We start from the raw sequence: 25,197 nt of genomic DNA on the forward strand, positions 1-25,197 counted from the left end.
AAGTATTTAACGGCGGTACAAAATAATAAAATATATATTTCAATATATATATATATACATGTGTACAACAGCAACATTGCATCACACAGAGATGGAAGAACAGAGAAAAGGGGATGATGGCGCAGTAGAACAGGACCAGCAGCTCCTGAGGAAGGTGGAACTTCCTGAGCTGGCAGAGGGGACAGTGCGCTTGTAGTAAACTGTTTCCATCAGTCATGTAAAAGGAATAAAGGAACTCAGGTGCAGACATAATGTTTGCTACTCCAAGCAGAAGCAGTGACTTTTTACCGATTTCAATTGGAAAGTGACAAGAGGAGAAAATCGGGTGGAGGACGGAGCAGCCGTCCCCATGAAACATTGCATTTTTGGCCCTCTTTGTAATCAACGTGAAATGAGGATTTGAAGCGGAAATTATATTAACAACTCTGATACAAACCCTCCATCCTTGAATTTGCACCACTTTACCTCAAAACCAAGCATTAATAAACACCACTTTTAGTTCTAGAAGCGTGAGAGAGTGTGCTACATCGGCAGGAGTTGTAACAGTGTGTCTAGCTAACAGTCGCACACACTGACCTCCTTCCCACATCTCCGTCCCACTGACCGCCTTTCACATCTCTTTTCCAATCACAATCCCCGCAGTGTGCCTCCACAAGCCACCTCACTTAGCAGAGCGCCCAGCGGTCGATCTTTGTGTGTCATAACGAGAAGCCGCATCACGTCACACCATTAGATTCGCAGCACGGACCCCGTAACCCAGTTTTTTTTAACCTTGTTTTAAATCGGGAGCCATTTTTGTCCGCAGGAAAGTCACCGTGTGGAGACAGTACGGAGTATATTAAAGCTCAAAGCCTGTACCTGTGTGTGTGTGTGTGTGTGTGTGTGTGTTCCATTATAATTCAGGAAATCTCCACAGACACTCAACTGTATTATGCTGTGTTCTATTTACTTTTTACCACTTACAAAATGAAGGAATCCAAAACAATAACTGTTATCTCTGGTCATAAAGGTTTGTCCCCATTTTAGGAATTTATGTCATGTCCAATGTCAAATGGATTAAAGGAGCCCAATATGTCATGTAGTTTTCAAACCGATTGTCTCAACGCAGCTCTCTAACTGCTCCACTGTATTAATTCTAATGGTTGAGTTCACAACTTCACAACAAGGGAGGGGGGCAGGAGGAGACCGCCTGCCTTGGGAGTGGGAGATAATATCATATAATACACTCATGGTCTGGAGAGAGGGGCACCTGTTGGCTTGACGACAATAATGACGTCATCCAACCCAATATTAGTATTCGCCAAAACTAGAGAGATTAATGCATGTTCATGAATTTTATACTATTGAAATAACGATCATCAATAATTGACAATAATTGGAAATGACCCCATTTCAATGTAATCTAGAGTTTGTAAGGAGCAGCTAGGGCCTTAGTGATGAGGAGGATGATAATATGTAAGTTATAGCGGTGTTAACTATGGTACTGCAGGCCTGTCATTGGACACAGCCATGAATGCCAATTACAAATCCTGTCATCACTTGTGGACAGTCGCTTTCCCCCGTTTTCAATATGTTAGGATAGTCTTTACAAGCAAAGCTGCATGCAATGTCTGGCCACTCAAAATACAAGCAGTGTTGAAACAAGGCAGAGCTGTTATTTACCACCACCACGTTTAAGTACTGCTACTCTGAGCTACCAGACAAAACGGAAATCCCTCTGTAAATGCGCCAGGGTGTGAATCAATTGTTACTTCTTAATGCAAATTCTTTGGTTCTGTCAACACTCTGTAAGGACCATCTTTTACACACACCGCAAACCGAACCGAGCACCTTTTAAGGTTTAAGGTTTTAGACCCTGAGCCTTTCAGAAACTCTTCATCCAAACATGGTACGATTGCACAGTGCACACAGAACCAAAAGCCTTTCACTCAGAGACCACACTGGAGCAACGAGCGACCCTCAGACCGCTCATCGCCGCTGGCGGTTTTTATCCGATGCCGGGAGTATTGTAAAGCACAGCTGACAGGGGACACACACACGGACAGTGGACGCATTGGAAGATGTTCGAGAAGGGAAGAGACAGATCTAGAATACAAATTGATAGTCGACTCTGAGGTATAAAATCAAACATAGGTGGACGACATGAGTGAGGCTGTGAATTGGTGAAATTCTCCTGGTGACCCTAAAGAACAATATGAAGATGAGACTCGAACCCTCTTATATTGCTCATCAGTCTTTACCCCTCTGTGGATTTGTTTCCATGCAATGATGTCATGGTCAGTTCATCCCAGTGTGACGGTATTCAAGCGTGATAAAACCCAGAGAGTTAATGTGTCTCTGCACTCCGGTGGTCCATTTGATGTTTGCAGTCCATGTTCAATGAGACAGAAGGAATCGTTTGTCATTATTTCAGCCACCTATTTCTGGACCAACATACTTCAGCAACTATTGTATGTAGTTTTAAAGTCATTTTGACATTGGTCATTTAAACAGTCATGGTCACAGAGTAATAACCCTAATACCGCCCAAATGTTCCACGACAACTTTTTTTTTCTTCTAGTGCTTTGATCAGGACAACATTATATTCTGTTCAAATCTTTTGGTTCATGAACAAATCTCTCTGAAGTGTACAACCATGGATACCGACATTTGGAGCTTTACTATTGTGGTAAAGAGACGGTGGAGCGATGGCGTGCAGAGTCCGTCTCGCTTCCTAATCTCCACTCTGCTGATACTGCTGGTTACCAGACCTTTCGAATCATGCAATGCCCCTTTAAAACTTCTAATTATCACCTCGTAAGCATTGTAAACTTGCGTGCTAACGTAAACATTATGCTCAGGGTCCCATTGTGCATCAGTACACTTAACCTTAAGTGTAGGCTGTGTATGAATAGGTATGAACGGATCAATAGGATTACTGTAAAGCGTGTCGAGAGGTCGGTAGACTAGAGAAGTGCGATCCAGGTACAAGTCCATATCCATTCACAGCATCAAAGAACCTTCAGTGCGTGTCAAGGCTCCTCTCCTGTAGTGGAGCTCACCGTGACAAATACAGATTTTATACAAGAAGAGCCAATAAAAAGAGAACTTTGTGGAGAAAACATGATTAACCAGTTATTACAATTTCCGATTGACCATTTTGTGAAGATCATGGAGAGCTCACAGTATTTCAGTCGAGTGTTCAGTGAGTGCGTTTGTGGTCTCCAGTGCTTTAGTAATAATGGTACAATGACAAACACGTAGGCAGTTTGAATGGCTTCTCCGGATAAACTCATTTGGCAAGGTCTGTTGAGCTATTCTATTTGTTGTATTCATTTTCAGTATCCCAATACATGTTTCTTTCGTTGTCATCATTGAGTCATTTCCTATGATTTCTTCTTCTTCATCTACTGTAAAGCTTCAACGGTGTTCCATGCCCTTGGCACCGATAATCAGTGTGCAGTAATGCGCTGCACAATTAAAGATGGCTGTTATTTTTCCGCAGTATGACGGTGGCGATGAAGGCCCAGGCCAAGTGGGAGGTGATGGACAGGACAGATGTTTTCTATGCCGGCGCGGGCCTCATGGTGCTGGGCACGGTGCTGGTGGTCAGCAGCTTCCTGGCTCTGGGATTCACTGGAACCTTCCTTGGTGGGTATCAAAACAAGTGTACAATATTAAAAGGTGTAATCCACTGATACGCTACGTTTTAGCATAGCAGTAGTTTGATGAAATCTACAGTAGTACCAGCTCTGTCTTGTATAGTATACATTTTGTGTGATGTTAGAGGTTTTATAAGATAATTGGAAAGTGAAGGATCTAGTGTTGGAGCTCGACTCACTCGACAAAATCTTCGCATCTGCCTCCAAAGGCCAACGTGTTTGTTGTCATTAATTTTGTCGCCACCAAGATAATAAAAAGAAAAATAACACAGTGCAGGAAAAATGACATCAATTTTACACATTTAAATCTACAGTATAAAATCGAAGGCTATAAGCTAGAGGAATATAGAAATAAACATAAAAAGCGCACTGGCGAATACATAACCATAGTTTACATAACTGTGGTGTGAGTGTATGTGAAAGTGACAAGTGTGTGTTTATGTGGAGTGTGAAGGGAGTGACCGGAGGAAAAAGGGATGACAGGGTCAGTCAGGGGAGGGACCGGGCTCTGTTAATGAGCCCGACTGCCGACGGGAAATAATTGTTTGTGTGGCGTGAGGTCCTGGTCCTGATGGACCTCAGCCTCCTGCCAGATGGAAGCAACACAAACAGTTTTTGTTCGGGGTGAGAGGGGTCGGCTACAATCTTTCCTGCCCGCCTCAGAGTCCTGGAGGCAAACAAGTCCTGCAGGGACGGCAGATTGCAGCCGATCGCCCTCTCTGCAGAGCGGATGACACGCTGCAGCCTGCCCTTGCCCTTGGCTGTGGCTGCAGTGAACCAGAGGGTGATGGAAACATGCCAGGAGAGCATGAATATGACAGTACCACCATTATGACCATTTGGCCATCTGTGGTTTCTAGATCAGTAATTACTATGAGTCAACTTTGGCTACCGCTGTATGGTAATGGCTTTGGTCCATTTTGGAGGCAGCAGGAGGGTGATTGAGTACAAACCGACGTCTACTTTGTCTGCAGAATAAGGAAAGCAATCACAAGAGACTCTGCTGGCATGTTTCGTCCTCCCACATTGTAGAGCAGCAACGTTAAAGTCTATCTAGTACATTCTTTCTTCAAGGACAACAGTGTGACTGACGAGAAGCCGCAGCCGTTACTTGCAGACAAAGTATCCAGGAGACATATGAACACAGTAGCAGATAACAGTGGTCCAGAAAACTGGGGATAGGACAAGTTGTTGTTGTTGCAAATTCAGCACTTTTTTCCTTCATGTTGATCAGATCTGCCTGTGTTGAACTGCAAGCCTCATTTGACGGGAGAAGTTCTGACACTACTAAATTATTTGGGGCGATACCTTAACACTATTGGTTTGGCAGTCATGCTCCCCAGAGGATATGCCTTTTCCAATATGTTTCCAATATAGGGATCTTCATTCATTTTAACAAATTTTATTTTACAAACTAAAGCTTTGTATGTGTCAGATTTCCATGTTTCCTACCTAAACATAAACAAACACAAACTAACTACTTGTTTGAAATCAAAAATGAGGTTAGTGTGTTTTCTATCTCAAGCGAACCCCCGTATAATCTCTTGTATCCTTCCACAGCTGTGGTGCTTTAATGAGCATGCATAATGCAAATTGTTATACAACTTGGACCTTAACAGCTCCCTTTGACAGAGCCAGCACCGCCTCATGCCTATTTCAGCAGGTCCATTTTACCTGTGTGTGTGTATGTGTGTGTGTGTGTGTGTGTGTGTGTGTGTGTGTGTGTGTGTGTGTGTGTGTGTGTGTGTGTGTGTGTGTGTGTGTGTGTGTGTGTGTGTTTATGATTGCGTGTGTTGATTAAAATGTCTTTGGGCGTTTGTGTACACACAATATCTGGGGATCGTTTTACACAGCAAGCAATAGCCGGAGGTTACAGCGAGCTAAAGAACCTAATTGCGCAAGAAAGCCCACATTTGCTTTAACTCCATTTATTGTTTCCCCAAAAAACTGCTAAAATGACTTCTAGTATTGCTGAACTGAAAGGTCACTTCACTTTTGATTATGTATCAGTATACAGAACATATTGTGTTTGTTTTGAGTTTTAAACGGTGTGATTGAGACAAATAGTTTGTATATCACTTCCCAGGTCCGATGGCTGCTGTTGGCCATTGCTTCATACTGTGTGTGATTTGAACACTCGTTGATTCTACGTTATTTGAACCATTCGTAACTTCAGGCCCCCTTTTTTTTTTCAAGGACCAAATTATTAAAGAGAAAAGATAAATAGATTGCACAGAGTGAAATGAGAGTAAATCTGTTGTGTGAGACATGCGAGTGAGGAGCACTTGTGACATACTCTCCAGTCTGCAGCACTAAGTTGACAACAGGTTCCCTAGCAACGCCTGCTCTTCGAATGTTCATCAACCGTTGCCCCGAGAAACACCGACTCAAAGGCTTAAACCTTTTTCCTCTGAGAAAAAAATGAGATAACATTGTTTTATTAACCAATCCTATTTCTAACACAAAAAGGGAGAAGAATTCAATGTTTCTACAAGTCAGGGGGTAGGAATGAAACTTTCACTCCAGAGTTATATCCATGTGGTCATATTGTTGACATCAGTAGCAGCCGGGAGGCGGAGGGGCGGCCCGAGGGTGGAGCGTTAACAAGGATGTGTGGTGCCAAAGTCATGCTCCCTGGCAGTGGATCCTCGGTTCGACTTCAGGCTCCGCTGTTTTCTCAGAAAAGTGTCAAAAATGATTGTTGCGTGACAAGTGGACCAAATGATGAGTTTAAAATGAGACATCAAGGTTGTAACTATGGCAACAGACTTCATCCTTGTCCGGCCATATCTCTTCATCAACTGGTGTTTGGTGGCCAATAACAAAGCAGTGCATGCTGGGACTGGCATTGGTCTAATGCATCACTGAAGGAGAAGCCCGTGAAAAGTGACACAGATTTTACTCATGAATTAGAATGTTGTGTCACATCTCATCATCTCCACCTGTTAACCATCTCTGTATGTGTCTTTTTTGATTTTCCAGGTGATTACTTTGGCATCCTGATGGATGAGAAGGTGACGGGCTTTCCCTTCAACATCACAGAGAACCCAATGTACTGGGGCAGCACTGCCAACTACCTGGGCCTGGCGCTTATGTGAGTGTGTGTGACTGTCTTTGTGTGTCCACAGCAAAACTCTTAGAGTTATTTTTCCAGAGTTAGGCAAAAGTGTTAAAGTGCTGAAATCCCACTGCAAAAAGTAGTTACAGAGTAAATTGTACGAAACATCCAAGGGTTTTTAACTCTACATAGAGTGTATTTAACACTGATTTATTTGTGACAATTAACTCTTTGATAGGTTTGAAATGTACCTGTACACCAGTGTCACACTTCTTGGTGTTGGGTTTAACGTACAGTGTATGTAACACTTATTCCGAGTTAAATTGTTACATCAAATATATAAACACCAGTTTATAGTTAAAATTGAATCACACAGAGTCAATTTAACTCTCTGATATTTGCTGTGTTTCTGTGTGTTTGCAACTGGAAAAAGGAGTAGAGGTCACTTTTACGACTGAGATCAACAAGAATGTGATTTTAATTGAGTGCCTCTGCAGACATCTAATACAACACAACAAGGTATATTTTCCGGGTATAGTATGACATACATATATAGTATTGACCCTAACCCAAGGGGTTGTTAACACATCAAATTCAACTAAATGAAATTAGCTTGCTGCCTGCTGTCATGCAGGATGGCATGGATGATGAGACTGCAAACAGAAAATATTGTTTTCTGCAAAATGCAAATCACTTGCCTTTAGCAAAAGGTGGGAAGGTTAACGTTTCTGTGTGTTTCTATGACAACTAAATCATGTGTGCCTAGTTGCTATGAAAGCGCTGCAGGGTTGTCGAGCAAGCTATTAGGGTCCTCATTTCCATCCAAATTATAGTGCCTCTGTAGTCCTTTTTGTTGTGACTATTTTGCCTCACTTTCTCCCTGCTTTGAAATGTGTGCGGTTTGGGCCGTGTATCCTCAGCACCGCGAGTGATCAAACCTCCGTCTTTCTCCTCCTCTATTGCTCAGTTGAGATACAGCAGCTGGAGCCTCAAACCGTCCTGCTGTCTTCACTCTCCCTCCTCCCTCCATCCCATGTTTGTTGTTATCCTCAGGGGCAAACAGTAACACAAAATGCATGCAGGCCCAGACAAACTCCACATGTGTCTTTTGTGCTCAATAATCACTCAAGTTGCTCTTGCTATTATTTGGTTTTAAATTAATTGGATTGTGGATCCTTGATAATCACATTTTGGACCCAACTTTGCACCTAATGCCTTGGTTCTCTGAATATGAACAAACCATTGTCAAATCAAGCTCCACGTCCTGTTTTTTATTCCTTTTGACTGTATTACAGGGTCAGCAGATGAAATAGGATTAGTTTGTAACTAAGGAGTTAATTCATCCGTGTTGACTTAAAACCATTTGAATCAATACTTTTCCTACTAACAATGGATTGTTTGTATGTGGAAGGTTGATAGTTATCGCAACCCACCGAGGTATCATCTGACTTGGCAGTTCCCATGAGCTCTGCAAAGCTTTCTAACATCTTCTCCGTGGTGGAAAGTTGCACAAAAGTAATTTATAAAAGTCACTTATTAAATTCAACTAAGTTTACTGTGGTCTAATGTAAAGAATGTAAAATGCCAAACCACTGATAAGAGTAAGTTGTTTATGAAGAAAAATACAAAAAGTGTTTGGATTTTACTGGATGAGCCCAGTCTTAATGTTTTATTACTATTATTTGATGAGCTAGATGCGCACAGCCAAAGGTATCGAGGAAACAAGTGCTGAAATATAACTGTTGATTGATTGGAAAATCAATTCTGACAATAAACGTGCAGCATTCAGACTTTTTCAATGCTGTTTTCATTCAATGTTTGAATCTTGTTTACTTGTCTAAATGGCTGAGGCCAAAGGGTCGTTCGCCAGCAAAAGAAACCTAATCTTTTGAGTCACTATTTCACATTTACAGGACATGAAACATCTACTGTATGTGTTTGTTAAAGAAATCTGGAACGTTCTAAATTCTGAGCCCTATAAACGCATTCTCTATAATGTAGTATTGGTAGAAAACCTTTGTGTTCTTTCCTAGAATGAGATGTGTGAACTTTGTTTGGCAAAACAATTCTAACATTCTAATTACAGGAATATTCTGTAATTTGTATTATCCTCAACACCACACATCCTGAAGTGTTATTATTCTCTCAAAACTTGCAAATTGATAAGTTGGTATTTAATGTATGTCCTCAAACATCTCTGTCAAACCCTCTCGCAAACAAAAAACCCACTCATTGCAGAAACAAATTTTTAAAAAAGCTCCTCAGTCACACCCTGCTCACTCCCACAAGCCCCTCGCTGTGCCAGACATTCTCACCCACACATTATGCCAATTTCTGGCCTCCATGCGCGACCTGGAGAGGAGATTAGCTGATGCACGTGCTCCCCAATTGTTACATGAAAAGGAACACGTGCTGCTCAATGGATGGAAGTGAAAAATGTTACATGACCCCGTTCCTTGTTGTGTGCTTATATATCGCGTTGGCCTGAAAAGGCCCGTGTTACCAAACTGACTACTGAGTTACACACATATATTTTCCTGAAAGATTCAGCTAGATATACATATGTTGCATCAACACGGGCTATGACAGTTTATTATCAAATTATTGCAAAAAGAAAGAAAAAGAAATCGTGAGGCTCTGACTTTCAAAAGGTCGCTCTGGTACCCGGGACAAGAGCCCGCTGCTACACTCCCCGGTTCTAACCCGGGCTCAGGTTGACCGTCCACTGTGTTGACATGCAGCAGAGGTATAGAGCTCCGTCATAAACAAGTCAAATGCATGTCACGCCACGGCGTCCTGGACAAAGCATTATTCATGGCTGTGTTTGCTACACCATAATCACTGCTCCTGTGGTGGAAGTATGGGTCAGGGTTTGTTTTTTCTTGTACACTGTAACAACACATGATATAACACCAGATCTCTAGATTACATTGGGTGGTTTCAGGCCAGGTCATGTGGCACCTAAATCCAAAGTAGAAGAATCGGCTATCATTTTTATTACTTTTGAGTATAAGGAATTATGATTCTTGTTTTTCTTGGGAAAACATCCCTCCTGGAACAACCATGTCTTATTCAATATTACATAAGAACTCCTGTCTAACGTTTTTATCTATTCATCGCAATAATAGAACTAGGTCAAATTTCCAGCAACAGCAGACCTGCGTTAAACCGGCTGAGCGTTGTAGAAAAGTCTTAAAATGAACAACAATTAGCAAATGGCTGGTCGGTTCGAGTTGTTTAAAACAACTGATATGAAAATAATCTGTCCTAGATTTGGCAATGGTAGAATATTTTAATTTCCCACAATATTTGGTGCACTGTTCAACATCACATTACATTAAGTTTGAAATGTTGCTATTTCTCTTGTATCAGGTACTCGGGTATCAGGTAATCAATAATAAACGACTAGTTAATCTCAGTATTCCATAACTACAGTTGTTGCTCAATCACCAAGAAAACGATTTGAAAAGAAATGTTTTCTGAATTACCCTATTCTATATTTCCCTTCTTTGTTTGTTCTTTGCATGGACTCAATCATAATTAGACAGTCTATGTTTCTAGCCTATGATTATTTAATATCTTTCTTTCTTTGTTCTCCACCTTTCTTTGTCACTGCTTGACTTCCCCATATATTTGTTGTCAGTCATAGGTGAGAGAATTGCAGAACTTTGAAGTGCTGTTCAATTGATTGCTCTGTCATTAAAACTCACTCTGTGCTGGAAGTGGCTGTAATCATTATGATTACACATATGCTGAAACTTGCACAGTATGTCAGTGCTTCTTAATAGATTGGAAGTTGCCGTCATCACAGCTGAATGTGAGACCACAGTGCATGCTCACAAACCGCTAATATCAGAATTTTCCCATTGGATCAGGTGACTCGGTTCGTAAAGTTGTGTGTAAATATCTGTTATCTATATCCGTATCTGTTGGTGACGGATCGTGTTTTAGCACCTTTTAGCTCATTCTTTTGGTTTTGCAACAGCTGTTAGAACCTGGCTACATTTTAGTCTTAAGCCTAGTTTATGCTTCTGCGTTTTCAGACCCCCTTGTGTGTCCCTTGCGTGCCTTTTCACACCTCCTTGCGTCCTTGCGTGTGTCGCTTTCGACGCAAGCCTCCCGCAGCGCACAAGGCTGCGATTGGTCTGCTAACTACATCCTTTACTGAGTCTCACATTTCCGCTTTCATACCCCGATACCCCCATTATTAAAACGAAGAATGTTTACAAGAGAACGGATCAGATTTAAGAGCTTTTGTCGGAAGAAATGCGTGAATATGACCAAGCGGGTTGTAGAAGCGGGTTGGATTCACGGAGGGAGATCTCCGCAAACGCCGGTTTGGGAGAGGTGCACCAAAGTTGTGGAAGAAAATACGGGACAAATGTGTCCACGATGAAAAGCAGCAGTGTCGATGCACGGGGCAATAAAGTCTATGATACATAAATAAACAAATAAATAAATAGACGTCACGGTGGCGAGGTGGTTGCACTGTTGCCTCACAGCAAGAAGGTCCTGGGTTCGATTCCGCCCAGTGGCCTTTCTGTGTGGAGTCTGCATGTTCTCCCCGTGTCTGCGTGGGTTCTCTCCGGGTTCTCCGGCTTCCTCCCACAGTCCAAAGACATGCTCTGGGGATCAGGTTAATTGGGGACTTTAAATTGCCCGTAGATGTGTGAATGTGAGTGTGAATGATTGTATGTCTCTGTGTTGGCCCTGCCACTTTATTTATTTAATCAATAGTAATAATTCATTAAGTTTAAATCAACACATTGTATGTATAGATAATCCAACAAAAAAGTGACAATGAATCATGGGGAGGGGTGTGCAAACTGATTCTAATATTAGCATTAATTTATTCGGTTGCTTATTAACAAAAGCAGCTGTTCTTTCTTTGGATCTCAGAAACTCATAAAAAGGTCACAAACCAGGACCTTATCCCAGGTCTGAGGAGGAAACCGAAGGGCTAAAAAGGTTTGTGTCATCCTTACTTATTTCTTCTGCTGCTGTCAGTGTCAAGAGATTGAATCAGCTGAGGAAAAGAGAAATTTGATTAGAAATTTCAGTTCCAGCTCAAGGGAGCACTGTGTTTCTCTCATAATAATTTGGCAAAAGTCCGCTGACGATCTGACCAATTTGGGGTTCGTCGTAGGTGATTTTGACAGATCACTGAATGGGTGAGTGGTTGATACTCTTTTCTGAGGCGCCTTGTTCTTCAAAAAGCCCAAAGGCAGGTCATGTTTGGAAACTACTGGTAGTGTTGAACCTTTCATCACTCTGCATTTCTGTGTTATCCTCCGGGGAGAAAAAAATATATAATCACGATGAGCTAAATGGATCAAGTCTATTCCAACTATGAACCTAAATCAGTGTGATTTTAAGTAGAACTTAAGTAGAATCTGTAGCTCAACTAGCGTAGAACTCAAAATAATTTCCTCTATCTCATAAAAAAATCTGTTCCGTCATAAAAATAATAATATACAATTCTGACCATCTGTAGTGGCGTCTAACATCTAGGTTGTTTGGGATTCCAGAAAGAAATAGTTTGTACCCCAATATGTATATGAAAATATATTAATAGAAATCAACACAAGGTGATGTCTGAAATAATGTCTTAATGCTAACAACGTAATCATCGTGCTTCCGTGACAGTGAGGGATTCTAATAACCGCTTGGCTTTTCCTTTGGAGCCACCATGGGTGGTTGTGTGATATTGGATGGATTACCAGTATATGTACATTCCCACAGGAGAGTTGGTCTGGACCAATACATTACATTACATGTAATTTAGCTGACGCTTTTATCAGTTTAATTTGTCCAAAACTCATTCAAAACCAAATCTCTTCAAAACTAATGCCTTTTTTCGTCAATTTGAGCTTGACTTCCTTTTGAGTGCTTATTAGTATGTTCCTAATGAGGTGCTACTTGTTGTCATCTCCTTTGTCACAATTCCCCTGAGTTGATTGAAGGCCTATTGAGATCACCTGCTGTGTAGGGGGGCGGGACGGACTCCTGGTTTAGAATCGGCAGCAGCTTGGAGGGGTTCCCCTCTCGGCCAATCAGGTTGCAAGAATCCACTTTCTTTAGGCTTATGAGTGGTGGAGAATGAGCATTCAGGCCTTCCCGCACATAGTGCATCCTGTCAGAAGATGTTGCCAGCCAGAAAGGCGACTTTCATTTTTAGCTAAAATAACTGAATATTTAACTAGAAAATTCCGCAGTAATTTTAGGAGTGTGGCCAAGACTGCAGGCAGGTGCCTGTGCATGAAACGGCCAAGCAGGAAAGTGAAGACTAGCCACAAAGGCTAGCTAGCAAACTAAAGACATGACCCATTTTTCGCTGGCGGTTTTAGCCACTTGTCAGCACTTGGGTCATTTTATTACTAGTGCAATGTTAGCTGGCGCCATGTTAGCGTCATGCTATCGCCCCCCGCCGTATCGATTCGTACCCGGGTCCTCCACATCCAAAGCGGAATGCCTTACCACTGGTCTAACAGCCATACCTTACACTAGTAGAGTAAACGGGGGGGTTATCTAACACCCACACACATTGTACTCCATTCATTCCAATGGAGCTCAAAATGTGCTTATATTGTAACAGGTCCACAAGGTTGGTGGTCCGATTCCCGGCTGCCCCATGTCCCATGTCGAAGTGTCCCTGAGCAAGACACCTAACCCCTAATTGCTCCCCGGGCAAAAATGTAAGAAAAAGCCATGGGTTTAAAGTGTAATGTAAGTCGCTTTGGATAAAAGCGTCTGCTAAATGACCTGTAATGTAATGTAATATTGGGAAAACCGTAAGTCATTTCTCTTATTCCCATAATAGCACACGATTCCCGATGGGTACCGACAGTTTGAGACTATTTTGAGACAATTCCGATCAACGGTGCGGGTGGAGATGCGTGCCAAACTTCTGTACGGAAGGAGAATAATAGAGAAGTAGTATGTGAGATTACCCCGGAGCTACTCAAAGCAATTCCCGGGTCACGTCCTAGTCATAGTGTGCTCGCAACCAAAAGTAGTGGTGTTTGTGTCTCAGTCTGTCATTCTAAACACACATTTAAAAGGTGATGCCTTTCATATACTTTCCTAATTGCGACTGTGAGTGAGTGGGGAGCACGGTCGTCCTCCAATCAGAGGGTTGTCGGTTCGATCCCAGGCTCTGCTAACCCTCATGTCGATGTGTCCTTGGGCACTTAACCCAACGTTGCTCCTGTAGCTGCAACTACAGTGTTTAAATGTTAGTTACTGATGGGCAGGTGTCACTGTGTATGGTTCTCCTGTCATCAGTGTATGAATGGGTGTGAACGGGTGAATGATGTCATGTAGTGTTAAAGCTCTTTGAGTGGTCGCAAGACTAGAAAAGCGCTAAACAAGTACAGTCCATTTACTATTTACCATTTAATTGGCTTTAAAAAGTCCAGAAAGGTGCTGTTTGAAACTACTTTTCTTTCTCTGTATGCTGGTGCCTCCATAACACCCGATTATGTAGGTCAGGGTGGACAGTCCCATCAAGCTCAGCAGGCAGAGGCAATTTGTCTCTGGCTTTGAGTCATTGGGTATTCTTTCTTTCTTCACATTTATGTTATTTCAAGGTTTGCAATTGTAAGCTTCAATAGAGGAAAAAAAAAGCAACCAGAGCAGACGTGATGTAAATATTGAACCTGGGTTTAATGTTGAATAAAGAGCCTTTTGTTACTCACACTGCTGCGCCACATGAGTGCTCTTAGCACAGCACTTTTCTTCTTTTTTCTTCTTTTGGTAATTATGTCCGCCGCATTACCACCATCATGTGTGCTCTAGATGAAAGGGTTACAGCATGATTTTTAATGGGTTCTTTCACTTTTATGGCAAGATGAACATGTGTCCCTGTGCAACCTTCTGATCAGGTGTATGTAGGTCAGTGTGTTAGATTTATTTTGTACACGAGCATGACCTATGACAGATTTTAAACTCCATTTGCGTTTCTTTTTTATTAATTCTTATTTTTTTGTACAACGTTTCCCTTACAATTTCACATTTACTCACTGAATCTATCCTCCAAATATGTCTTGACCTTCTCTTGAATATGGTATATTTTGAGTCGGGTTTTGGCAAAGATTTTAGATGTAAATCTAAAAAGATCTGCTGTCCTTTCTCAGTTGCTCTCTATTTATTCCTCATTAAGCTCCTCACATCAGGCGGGGACCACTGATTAGTGCTTCACATCTCCATCACACATGGTGTTGCTAACTCAATATAACCCCCTCCATCTGCCTCCCTCTATGTCTCCCAGCGGGGCCAGTCCTGTCGGTCTCGTCCTGACCGCCATAGTTGCCGTGGTTTACAAGGTGGCCATACGATTTGAGGGGTAAGTCTTCAAATGCATCTGGTGAATCAATGAAATGACAATGAATGTATCTATAAGTTTAAGTTTAGATTAATGTAGCAGCGCTTACCGTAAGTCCTCAGACAAGTGGATATAAGTCAATGTAACATCCTCTAAAGTCACGGAGACACAACTGTTTAGTGTGCAGCTGTCCTTTGCGTTGCATGTGTGGCTAACGACTCACTTGAGTCATAAAAGCTCATGAAACGGATGCACAGGGATGCACCTGAACGCACCATATTTCACAACCTATTAAGTTGAGGACTCATACACAAACAAAGTCTTAGCGGCAGCAGCAGTGCAATAGATAGAAAATGGCCGACTGTCTGACACGCAGGCTCACACACACACACACACACATGGCACTGTGGTGTTTTTTCCAATCATATCTACTATTCTGGGCCCTGAAGGTTATTTTGGTTTTATTACGTGTCTGAGGAGGAGCTCAACATGTCAAAGGACAAAACTGCGTCAGGAATAGACAGGAAAAGGCTAAATTGTCGTAACAGGCCTTTTTGAAAATGTGCCACATTATTACCCAATGAGCGTGAGAGTGCAGGGGTTCATTTCATTCAGCCTGAGGCCTGCGACTTGAATGAAAGGCGGGTGCCAGATATGAACTCCAACTGGGACTGGGATAAGATGCACACTTTGGTATATTTATCCACCGCCTCTAGCACAGACACTGAATAATCTAATTGAGTTAAACTGGGGAAAGTGTAGCTGGGCGACCGAATGGATATTGCCACACGCAGTCACTGAAAAGGGCAAAAGCAGCCCAGCCATTGATGCAGCAACCTCGCTGCGACTGGAATCTATTTCTATTGAGTTCAGCTTCTCTAGCTCACAACCCCCCGCAATGCAGAGTGAGACACAGCGGCGAAAGCTTACAACGAACAATAATAATAATCTAATAATAGAGCCCGGAAATAAACTTGAATGAGACTTCTGGGAGGGTTCACGCACCCAGTATGTCCATTTATAAGACCATTTGTGAATCAGTCTTAATATGCCTTTAATGATATTTGGAGAAACATCTACATTGCCTGTAAGCATTCCCTGGGGTGACAGAGATCAGTGTGGATGTCCTGACCACGTTTTGTGAATCATACTAATTTAAAAATGATTTTTGATTTTACTTCATTGTAATTACACGTTTCCCAAAAGTAACACAGAGGAGTGGGTCGAAACGTAACATGACAGCATGAACTTTGTCTGTCAAAATATTCTGAGCAGGTCCCAATTGTCACTTTCACAGCAGTTGTCAGTATGTGTTAAAGCACTAAATAATCTGTGAAATACACAAAACAATAAAACAGCCCCTTCTATTCAAATAAGATGAGCTAATTTACTGGATCCGAAACAGCTTCCCGGGTAAAACCCAAGCAGGGGGAGACCTACCCTCCCCGAAGTGTTGCACTCCGTATGTGCTGTAGTCTCATATCGCACTCGTACAGGCTCAGAAAACTGAAGCATTTCGCTCTGCGTTACTTTTGTAATGACTTTACTTTGAGTCCTGACAGCGGCCGTCTGAGTTGTCCAAGTTGTTAACTCTTAATTGTTTTCCTCACACACAAGCTACAGAGCTGCATTTTCTTGGATACAGCTGTTTGATTCATGGGGTTCATTGGTGTAAAACCATCAGAGCATTCATGTGGAGTGGAGGAACATGTGGAGATCATCCTGTCATTCACACACACACACATGCGCTCTGGTTCCCTCACGGTTCATCACACACAGAACGGATCCTGGCACAGAGTGGTACGGCGTTCAAGTCCCTGATTTATTGCCCCATGATTTGTTTGTTCTGTTGTCTTTACAGACCGTTCACTGAACTGATCTATCAGGAGAGGAGTCAGAGACGCAAGCGTGAATAATCCCTTCCTGCTCCGGGTCGGTCCGAGGATTCCCTTTCTGTCGCTGACAGACCAGAGGACTCACGGACGTGATCAGTAATCCACCTGCAGTGAGGATCCACGGGCCGCGCTCACACTGCCGCTGCAAGAGGCATTTTTTGATTTTGTTGCATGCTCTTCTAATTAATGTGATGCTACATTGAGCCATTTTCCTCGCGTGGTTATGACATACATAGAATGGAGGCTTAAAGAAAAAGTTTGAAGAACTGATGTACTTTCTTGCTAAAGATTCTATGAGATGATTAGGATGCATAGGAAGCTAGAACTCAGGAATGAGTTGAGAAAAGTTAGCTTAGCTTAGCATAGCCACTGTGAAGAGCTACAGGGAAGAATGGAACCTTGGAATTAGTTACATTTTCCAGACTTTACATCCTCGAGCGTCTTACTTGACATCCATCTCTTGGCAAGGAAGCTAAAAAGGTTTGACAGGATATTAGGAAGTTAGGTTGTGCATGTCCAAAAATGTTTTTTTCACTAGTTCATCACTGCCACACGTTCCCACTTATTCTCTTCTATAATTCATGAAACAACTCTACATGAGGAGCGTGTTAATTCAAAATACCGTGATAGATTCTACGGATCAAAAGGTGCCAGGGAATTTTTTCAAAGCGGAACAACCATATCCAAAAGAGTGGTGCTGCAAAGCTTGTGTGTCAAAAGAGAAACGTAATGTGTCTCACATAGCCTTCGATACTCCCATCGTTTTTGGTAACTAAATAAACCCTTTTAAATATCAGAGGACCAACAACTGTACCTATGCAAACCATTCCGAACTTAACAACACACACTGCCTGTTGATATATTTGTTATGTAATAAACCAGTAATGTCTCTCTGTGTGTCCCACGACTACTATTACTACTACTACGGTTTGTAATCCTATTTAAACAAATAGGATTGTCTCCTTTTAATCTGGAGCCCAATCAATAAATCGAATGTAGAAAAAATATGTATCTGTCATGTCTGGCTGTCGCGGGACTTTAACCAGCCTGTCCAATCGTCTCTTCAGCTTCTGAGGGAGCGACCGGCCGTCAGTGTTGGCGACTTTTTACGGAGTGGCCTGCATTCTCAAATTTGAGGGTCATGATCTAAAGTTGATGGTTGTGCTTTTTGACCTTCAGATCTGCTTAAATTCAGTGTTTCTTGTTTCAGTCTCCTGTCACTCTCAGTCAACTAAAAAATCAATTCCAGCATACCTTATCTGAAGCTTTCAAACTGATTTTTTGTCCTTGTTGCAGTGTGCCATCACTCTCATACACTCTATGATTACTCTCCTCTCTTTCTGTATTGCAATTTCCCTGCTCAGGGCGATGCAATGTGATGAAAGAAAGCTCATGTGGCTGCACTTTGACTGCACAAAGAGCTTGATGAAATGAGTAAGAAATAAAGTGGACCTTAAAGCCACTGCTTTACTGTCTCTATGGCATCAACAGGTCTCAAAAACACCCTCAGCACAGACGTTATGAAGGAATTCTCCTCAGAGTACCGAATAATTCAGCTGAGTAAGTGGCCTGTAACACAGCTCTGTTCTTTTTTTTATCCGCACCGAGGGGTCATTTGCGTCAGAAAGGTTTAAAGAAAAACACTTATTTAATCCAATGTGTAAAAAAAGCTACGTGCAAGTGTATCATCCAAACTTTACAGTTAAAGTTCAAGGTGAGGTAATGTTATGGCGCGTTTCCACCGAGCGGTATGGTACCGGTCGGGTCTGTTAACCATGACTTGGCGAGCGTTTCCACCGCCAACAGTACTCTTACTTGATAGGCGTGGTGTATTCCAGAAAGTGGTGCTAACGTCACTTGATAGGCGTGGTATATGACGGAAAGTAGATTGACGCCATTCGATCGCGCGAAAACTGAAAGCTAACCGCAAACAACAATGGAGGACAAACATCCGATCCTGTTCTTGCTTCTCGATATGTGGCTGTTTGTCACAAGGTGACGGCAATCTTTGTTTGAGCAAACTCCGGCTGTTGTGGACACAGGCTTTTGACAATTCCCTGGCATGGTACGGCTCGGCTCGGCACTATGGCTTTTTTACGGTCCTTTCAGTGATGGGAGGGCGGTACAGGGGAACAGGTTTTTAACCAGGTGGCAGGTGTTAATGTTGGGAAGGTAACCGATTGGCTTTGACCAATATAAAAACGTACACAAGTATCAGAAAATTAGTAGCAAGAAGAGCTCCACCCCGACACAGACGGGAGAGGAGATGCTGCAGCGGGATGAGGAATGAACCAGAACATTTGAATGACAGATTGTGCTGTAAAAAAACAATCGAGATGAAGCAACGTGTGTCTGCTGGAACCAGCTTCCTGGAGGTCCCTTTCAGGCTGTTTCTGTTTGGTCCTTTGTCCAGTCTTTATGCTAAGCTAAGCTATATGTGAGAGACCGTGATCTTTTCCTCCCAAAAAGGCATTTTTCCTAAATGTTGAGTTCTTGTTACGGAAGGTTTAGGATACATCTGCTTCCTGGTTGGATCTGCACACCAAATGTGTATTTCTATGAAAACAGACGCCACGTCTATACTCCATTGCGGCCATGCTGTGCCTTTATTTTGTGTCCCAAAAGAGGTCAGAATGGGACTGTCTTTTTTTCCCTTTTACATTCCAGTGTATGTAACTTCACAATAGTCTACACGCTGGTGGAAATCTTTTCTCCCCAAATGAGAACACGGCACTCTTCTTACTGTGCAAGTGTCCCTGAGACAAGCACACAAGTGTAATGGCTCATTAAAAAGGAATCCACACTGATGAGCAGGTCATGGGGCACCGGGGGTCAGTGTGGCCATCTTGTTTAGCTCAGCAGGACGCCTCCGGTACCCGAGGCGGAGCAGCCTGAACCTGATCCGACACGGACTCAACAACACACTTGTTGATTACCTCAGGAGCTCAGGGGGGGGGGGGGGAGTTTTTCTTCGGAGGAAGCCAGAGGCGAAAGCCTTCTTCTGGAATCAGCATGGCTCGTTTCTGCGTTACAGTGGTTTCCAAACTGGTAATCTCGTTTATTAATATGAGGATGGTTACATCACTACACAAAGGTTTTATTTTTTAGTCTCCCAACATTACTCATTTCTTTGGAGGGGCAAAAGTCTTATTCATGTTGAGTGTCTCATTTTGCTTATTTTGCCCCTGTCATTTTTCACTCGTCACTTAGTCGTCACTTGTCATTTTGTCACTTGTTCGCTAGTGCACTTTATTTTTTTTATATATTTAAAACTTTTTAAATATTTGTAACTTTAACTTTATTCTCTCATTTTATACTAACCCTTAGCCTTATTCTACTAACCCATAGCATTAGCATTTCATTTTATTTTATTTAATTTTATTACTTGTGCACTGCTGTCTTGTTGTCTATTGTTACACTGTCTACTGTCACGCACCAACCGCCAAGACAAATTCCTTGTATGTTTGACATATTTTGGCAATAAATGTTTCCTGATTCCTGATTCAACCAGACTTCCACTGCTACACAACGCTGCTGTCTGTTCATTTAGCAAAAGTCTAGAGCCTACAACTCATCTCTACCTTCTCCCCTGGTGAGGTCATTTCCCCTTATTGACAGCAGTCAAATGCACAATTTTTCAAGCAATTCATAATGAAATACTTAAGAAACTGTACATCATTTGGGAAAACAAAATAGCAAAGGAAGAAATTAATTCTGTAGAGCCTCCATCACACTAGACGTTTTACAACTGACCTCCATTCAAATGCACTCCACTCACCTCGCAGCACAACACATGGAGAGGAGGACTTATTTAAGGGTAAAACCAGTGTGATATTACTCATCTTAAGTTGCATGACAAGCCAAGTAAATATGGTCTTTATTTCTCTAAAATTAATTGAATATCAGAAGAACTTTTTCTATTTGTTTCTTTTAGGGAATAGCGTAATTATAATAGCAACATCAAAGTGCTTCAGTGCTTTTGACAAAACATTTGGGCTGTTACCCTTGGATTCACTCATTATGAACTGATTAATTAAAAGTGTACTTGGAGTTCTCCCGTTTTCAGATAATGCTCCTAACATACTAAGTTGTTCTTCCCACTTGACTGAATAAATGTGCAAATTAAAGCAGCAGGTTTAGGCTCAAATCGACTGCTGTCTGGCTCTAGGTTGCCATGGTAACCGCTTCCTCTCATTCACTTTAAACAAAATACATCTTTTTCCATTTGACTTTTTATTTTGCAATGACTGTGAATCCATTCATGACCGATGCGAGTTTCATGGCGTTTGTCAGCTGTGATTAAAGAAATGTATATTTCAAAGGTAGCTAAACAAAGAGACCCAACTGCTTTTATTCTCACCCACGCACCCGAAGCTTCTCCACGGTGGGTCTTCATCCTCAAGTGGGTCGTGCTGTCCACATTTGCAATTGCATCTAGAGCGCCCCCGTATGGCCACCTCGGTAACTGCACTGAAAAGAGCTTAGCTCGTGCCTGTTGACGCGGAGCAGCAGCCGATTACTGAGGATGTGAATTCAATCAATTCAATGCAATAGTGGCGGATACACTGAATATGGCGTGCAGATATGTGCCCACTGTGTAGTTTTGCAGGCGGGGGGGGGGGCGGAAACATTGGCAACTGTTTGTTGGAATAAAACTGTATATGTAATAGCCACACTTTGTAGGGACTAGCAACACATTTACTCGTTCTGGAAGAACTCACATCCGCTGCCGAGGTTGTGTATCATGAAGAAATGTCCAAGAGGTCAACCCAATGGTCAACAATGTGCCAAGCGGCTTAGACGCCGGAAGACGCGTCAATCATTCACAGTTCTTTGGAAGTCATTACTCGGCTGAATGTGTGCCACTCTTCCCCCCGTCCCATTACATTTAATAACATTGTTTCCCGCATGGTTCTGCCGGTCCCCGTTGCGTCTTCGTAAGAAACGGCAAACTGACGCATGGGTCTGAGATTGGCCCACTTCTCCCAGCACTCAATGAGGCTCCGAGTTCCAACTCACCAAGCCGTGACGCAGTGCGGGAGGAGGAGCGCGCCGCCGGGACCTTTAAATAAACGAGTCCAGTCCGGACTGAAGACAGAGAAGCCCACAGCGGAGCCACCGACAGCATCTGCGCACAGCGAGAGACCGCTTTTTACGCACAGAATCATGATCAAGAAAATGTCACCTTCCGACAGCGACTTTGACATCCCAGCAAAGAACTGCTACAGGATGGTGATTTTGGGATCCACCAAAGTTGGGAAGACGGCCATCGTCTCCCGTTTCCTCAACGGGAGGTTCGACGAGCAGTACACTCCGACCATCGAGGACTTTCACAGGAAACTGTACAGCATCAAGGGAGACGTCTACCAGCTGGACATACTGGATACGTCGGGGAACCACCCTTTCCCCGCTATGAGGAGACTTTCCATACTGACAGGTACTTATGCACATTTGTTTCTGTGCGTTTTATTGCAAGAAAAATAGTTGTAGAGTGCATTTGAAATGGTGCAAACGTGAGGTCAACGTGCGCCTTTAACGCATGGACGCAGCGCAAAAAGGAACGTTGCGTCTCAAACTCTTAGCATGCATGCATGGCCGGCCAAGTTAACCAAAGCTCTCTTCTCTCTGCCCCCCCCAGGTGACGTGTTCATCCTCGTCTTTAGTCTGGACAACCGGGACTCCTTCCAGGAGGTGCAGCGGCTAAAGCGGCAGATTTTCGAGACCAAGTCGTGCCTCAAAAACAAGATCAAAGAGAACATCGACGTGCCTCTGGTCATCTGCGGCAACAAGGGCGACCGAGAGTTTTACCGGGAGGTGCAGCAAGAGGAGATCGATCAGCTGGTGGCCGGAGACGAGAAGTGCGCGTACTTCGAGATCTCCGCCAAGCGCAACGAGAACGTGGATAAGATGTTCCAGACTCTGTTTACCTTGGCCAAGCTACCTCACGAGATGAGCCCCGACCTTCACCGCAAGGTCTCCGTGCAGTTCTGCGACATGCTGCACAGAAAGTCTCTGAAAAACAAGAAGGTGAAGGACATCGGCGAGGCGTTCGGGATGGTCACTCCGAGCGCGCGGAGACCAAGCGTGCACAGCGACCTCATGTACATCAAGGAGAAGGCCATAGGAGGCGGCCAGGGCAAAGACAAGGAGAGGTGTGTGATCAGCTAAGCGGAGCGGAGCGACACACGAACTCAACGCAAATCTTTGGGAACAGAGGGAGCCCGGTGCGCGCCCGGTTGCGCTCAAACTGACATGGGAGGTGTGGGGACGCCGCAGCCACCAGCTCTGGAACGGCTACGTCTCCAAGGACACTTGCCTGGACACAATGGTCGTCTTCAACCGCCAAAAGATAAATAAATAAAAAAGACATGTGAGAATTGTTGCTTGTCCCGTGGATCAGAGCGCAGCACGCGTCGTGGCTTCATACCTCGTGAGAGCTTGGCACAGCTACGCGTAAAATGTGTCCATCTGACTTCATGCCTTTTACAGTTGCCAGTGGGGAGAGAAGAAAGACTCTTTGCTCAAGAGGTGGAATGTTTTGGGAGGGGAAGGAACTTTGTTTACATCTCATCATGTATTTTACAATGGCTAATACACTTGAATGTTTTGTTGCAATCAAAAGTGTTACTTTTATTGTGAATGTATATTTATTGTGAATGTCCTTTTTCGCAAAGAAATCTTGAAATAATAAAAACATGAACTTGAACGTATTTTTCTTCTCCATTGTTACTTTTTCTCGCTTTACTTCATGGTCTTCATGGTCTACTGTTCACATATTTTCTCACACAATCCGCAAAATACATGCAGTGAGCAGACACACACACAGAACACACACACAGCTGGCACATTCAACCCCACTTCTGAGGGACCAGCATCGGTGGACCAGATAACAGACACGATACTGTAAAACTGGTGCAGATGAATCAAGTATGCAACTAAATTGCAGAATATACCAGAAAAGCTGAAAAGAATTCTCCATAAGTTCAAATTAGTTTGGATCATTATGTGAATGTTATAAAACTAAAACAACCCACATTTCAAGCCTTTATAAATCCCCCTGAATGAGGTGGACCGGTCTATCAAAAACAACTGGAGAAGTGTGGTTGAGCACAAAAGGTAATATATTCTGAACATATGTATATATTCATAAACACATGCTGCCACTTTAGGCTGTGATGTCTTTTTTAGGGATAGAATAGACATCAAATTAGACAATAGCTGCAACACAAAGATCGTGCCTCTGATTAGGTTATGATCCAGATTCAAAGGAATTATTTAATGAAAATACATTTGAGTGCAAAAAGGGCTTTCATTATAACATATTTTTTTACTATTTAATAAAAAAATGAACAGAAATCACTCCAAAAAATCACAAGGTCTTGGAAAGAACTGCTCAGAAACAGTCAATATAACAAGGAAAGCCGTCCCTGAATGTATTGGGTCCCTCTTCATTTCTCGTCATTTTCAAAATCGGCCTCTTCATAAAAGTGTATCAAAAGTTTGGACACAGTTTCTCGTTTAATAGAAACTTGTGATTGGTACTGAATGCGTAAAATGGTCACTATGGGGACTAACATCCAAATAAAAAAAATTAAGCTCTCTTTCGTCAGTCCCAATTTTCCAGTCATACCCAATTCATGCAATTACAAGACAGCGCAGGGACACACGCATGGAGCAATATTCAAACACACCATTTACAACAATATGGGAAAAAATCAATACATTCATATTGCATGCAAGTATGGCATCCTTTGACCTAAACTGCAAAGGATTATAATCGAGCAGTCTCTCGGTTACCCATAGAACCAATTTCCATTCACATATTATAAGGTCAATGAACTGTCACTCGTCCAGTGTCACATGAGCCCTGCAGCATCTCAACCACAAGGACGTCTCCACTGAGATTGAGAACTGAGAACCTCACAGTCACAGACAACCCAGTCTCACAGCAAAACGTGTATAGCTACGTTGTAGAACGTGGTTTTCTCACGCTTTCTCTCCCAAAGTCGCTTTGCCTTGCAACTACGTCACTAGAAACTAACAAACGGAAGTTCTTCTACATTCTCTGATAGAAGATTATGAACTACTATAGTCGACTATACTTCTCGCTAGAAATGCCATCGAAATGCATACAAATGTTGATGCTTTCTTAAAATATTGTGTTTTTCACAGATAATAGACCGACAGTCCGCCATTTTCCTTTTTTTAGCTGAGGGGAAGTTGATAGTCACGTGACCTAGTTGCAACTAAAACGTTATATTCTCATGCTTTCTCCCCAAA

General features: G+C 42.7%; 2 protein-coding genes across 3 annotated transcripts in view; both read left to right on the forward strand.

Moving 5' to 3' along the window:
• The window catches only part of pemt (phosphatidylethanolamine N-methyltransferase), a 43,656-nt gene extending 25,848 nt beyond the window's left edge, over positions 1-17,808 (forward strand). The window contains exons 4-7 of one of the 2 annotated variants that reach the window (XM_040177201.2): positions 3,485-3,630; positions 6,624-6,735; positions 14,969-15,043; positions 16,884-17,808. In XM_040177201.2, coding sequence (XP_040033135.2) covers positions 3,485-3,630; positions 6,624-6,735; positions 14,969-15,043; positions 16,884-16,938 — 388 coding nt within the window. In that variant the 3' untranslated portion in view covers positions 16,939-17,808. Of the gene's footprint in view, positions 1-3,484; positions 3,631-6,623; positions 6,736-7,666; positions 8,495-14,968; positions 15,044-16,883 lie in introns of those variants that run through there. The other variant, XM_040177202.2, reaches the window with a different exon arrangement.
• Positions 17,809-21,806: 3,998 nt separating this feature from the next.
• LOC120819707 (dexamethasone-induced Ras-related protein 1) lies at positions 21,807-23,627 on the forward strand. Its single transcript, XM_040177374.2, has 2 exons — positions 21,807-22,354; positions 22,556-23,627. Exons 1-2 carry the CDS (start codon positions 21,877-21,879, stop codon positions 23,083-23,085), a joined length of 1,008 nt encoding a protein of 335 aa, XP_040033308.2. The 5' UTR covers positions 21,807-21,876; the 3' UTR covers positions 23,086-23,627.
• Positions 23,628-25,197: the final 1,570 nt, after the last annotated feature.

This window comes from Gasterosteus aculeatus, chromosome 5, assembly GCF_964276395.1.
Source record: "Gasterosteus aculeatus chromosome 5, fGasAcu3.hap1.1, whole genome shotgun sequence".
In the NCBI taxonomy this organism is placed as follows: Eukaryota; Metazoa; Chordata; class Actinopteri; order Perciformes; family Gasterosteidae; genus Gasterosteus; species Gasterosteus aculeatus.

Excerpts from the sequence above, each read along its gene's own strand:
- LOC120819707 (XM_040177374.2), top strand. The coding sequence starts at position 21,877 with ATGGGTCTGAGATTGGCCCACTTCTCCCAGCACTCAATGAGGCTCCGA. Across the intron at positions 22,355-22,555 it reads GAGACTTTCCATACTGACAG|GTGACGTGTTCATCCTCGTC; the intron begins GTACTTATGCAC and ends TGCCCCCCCCAG.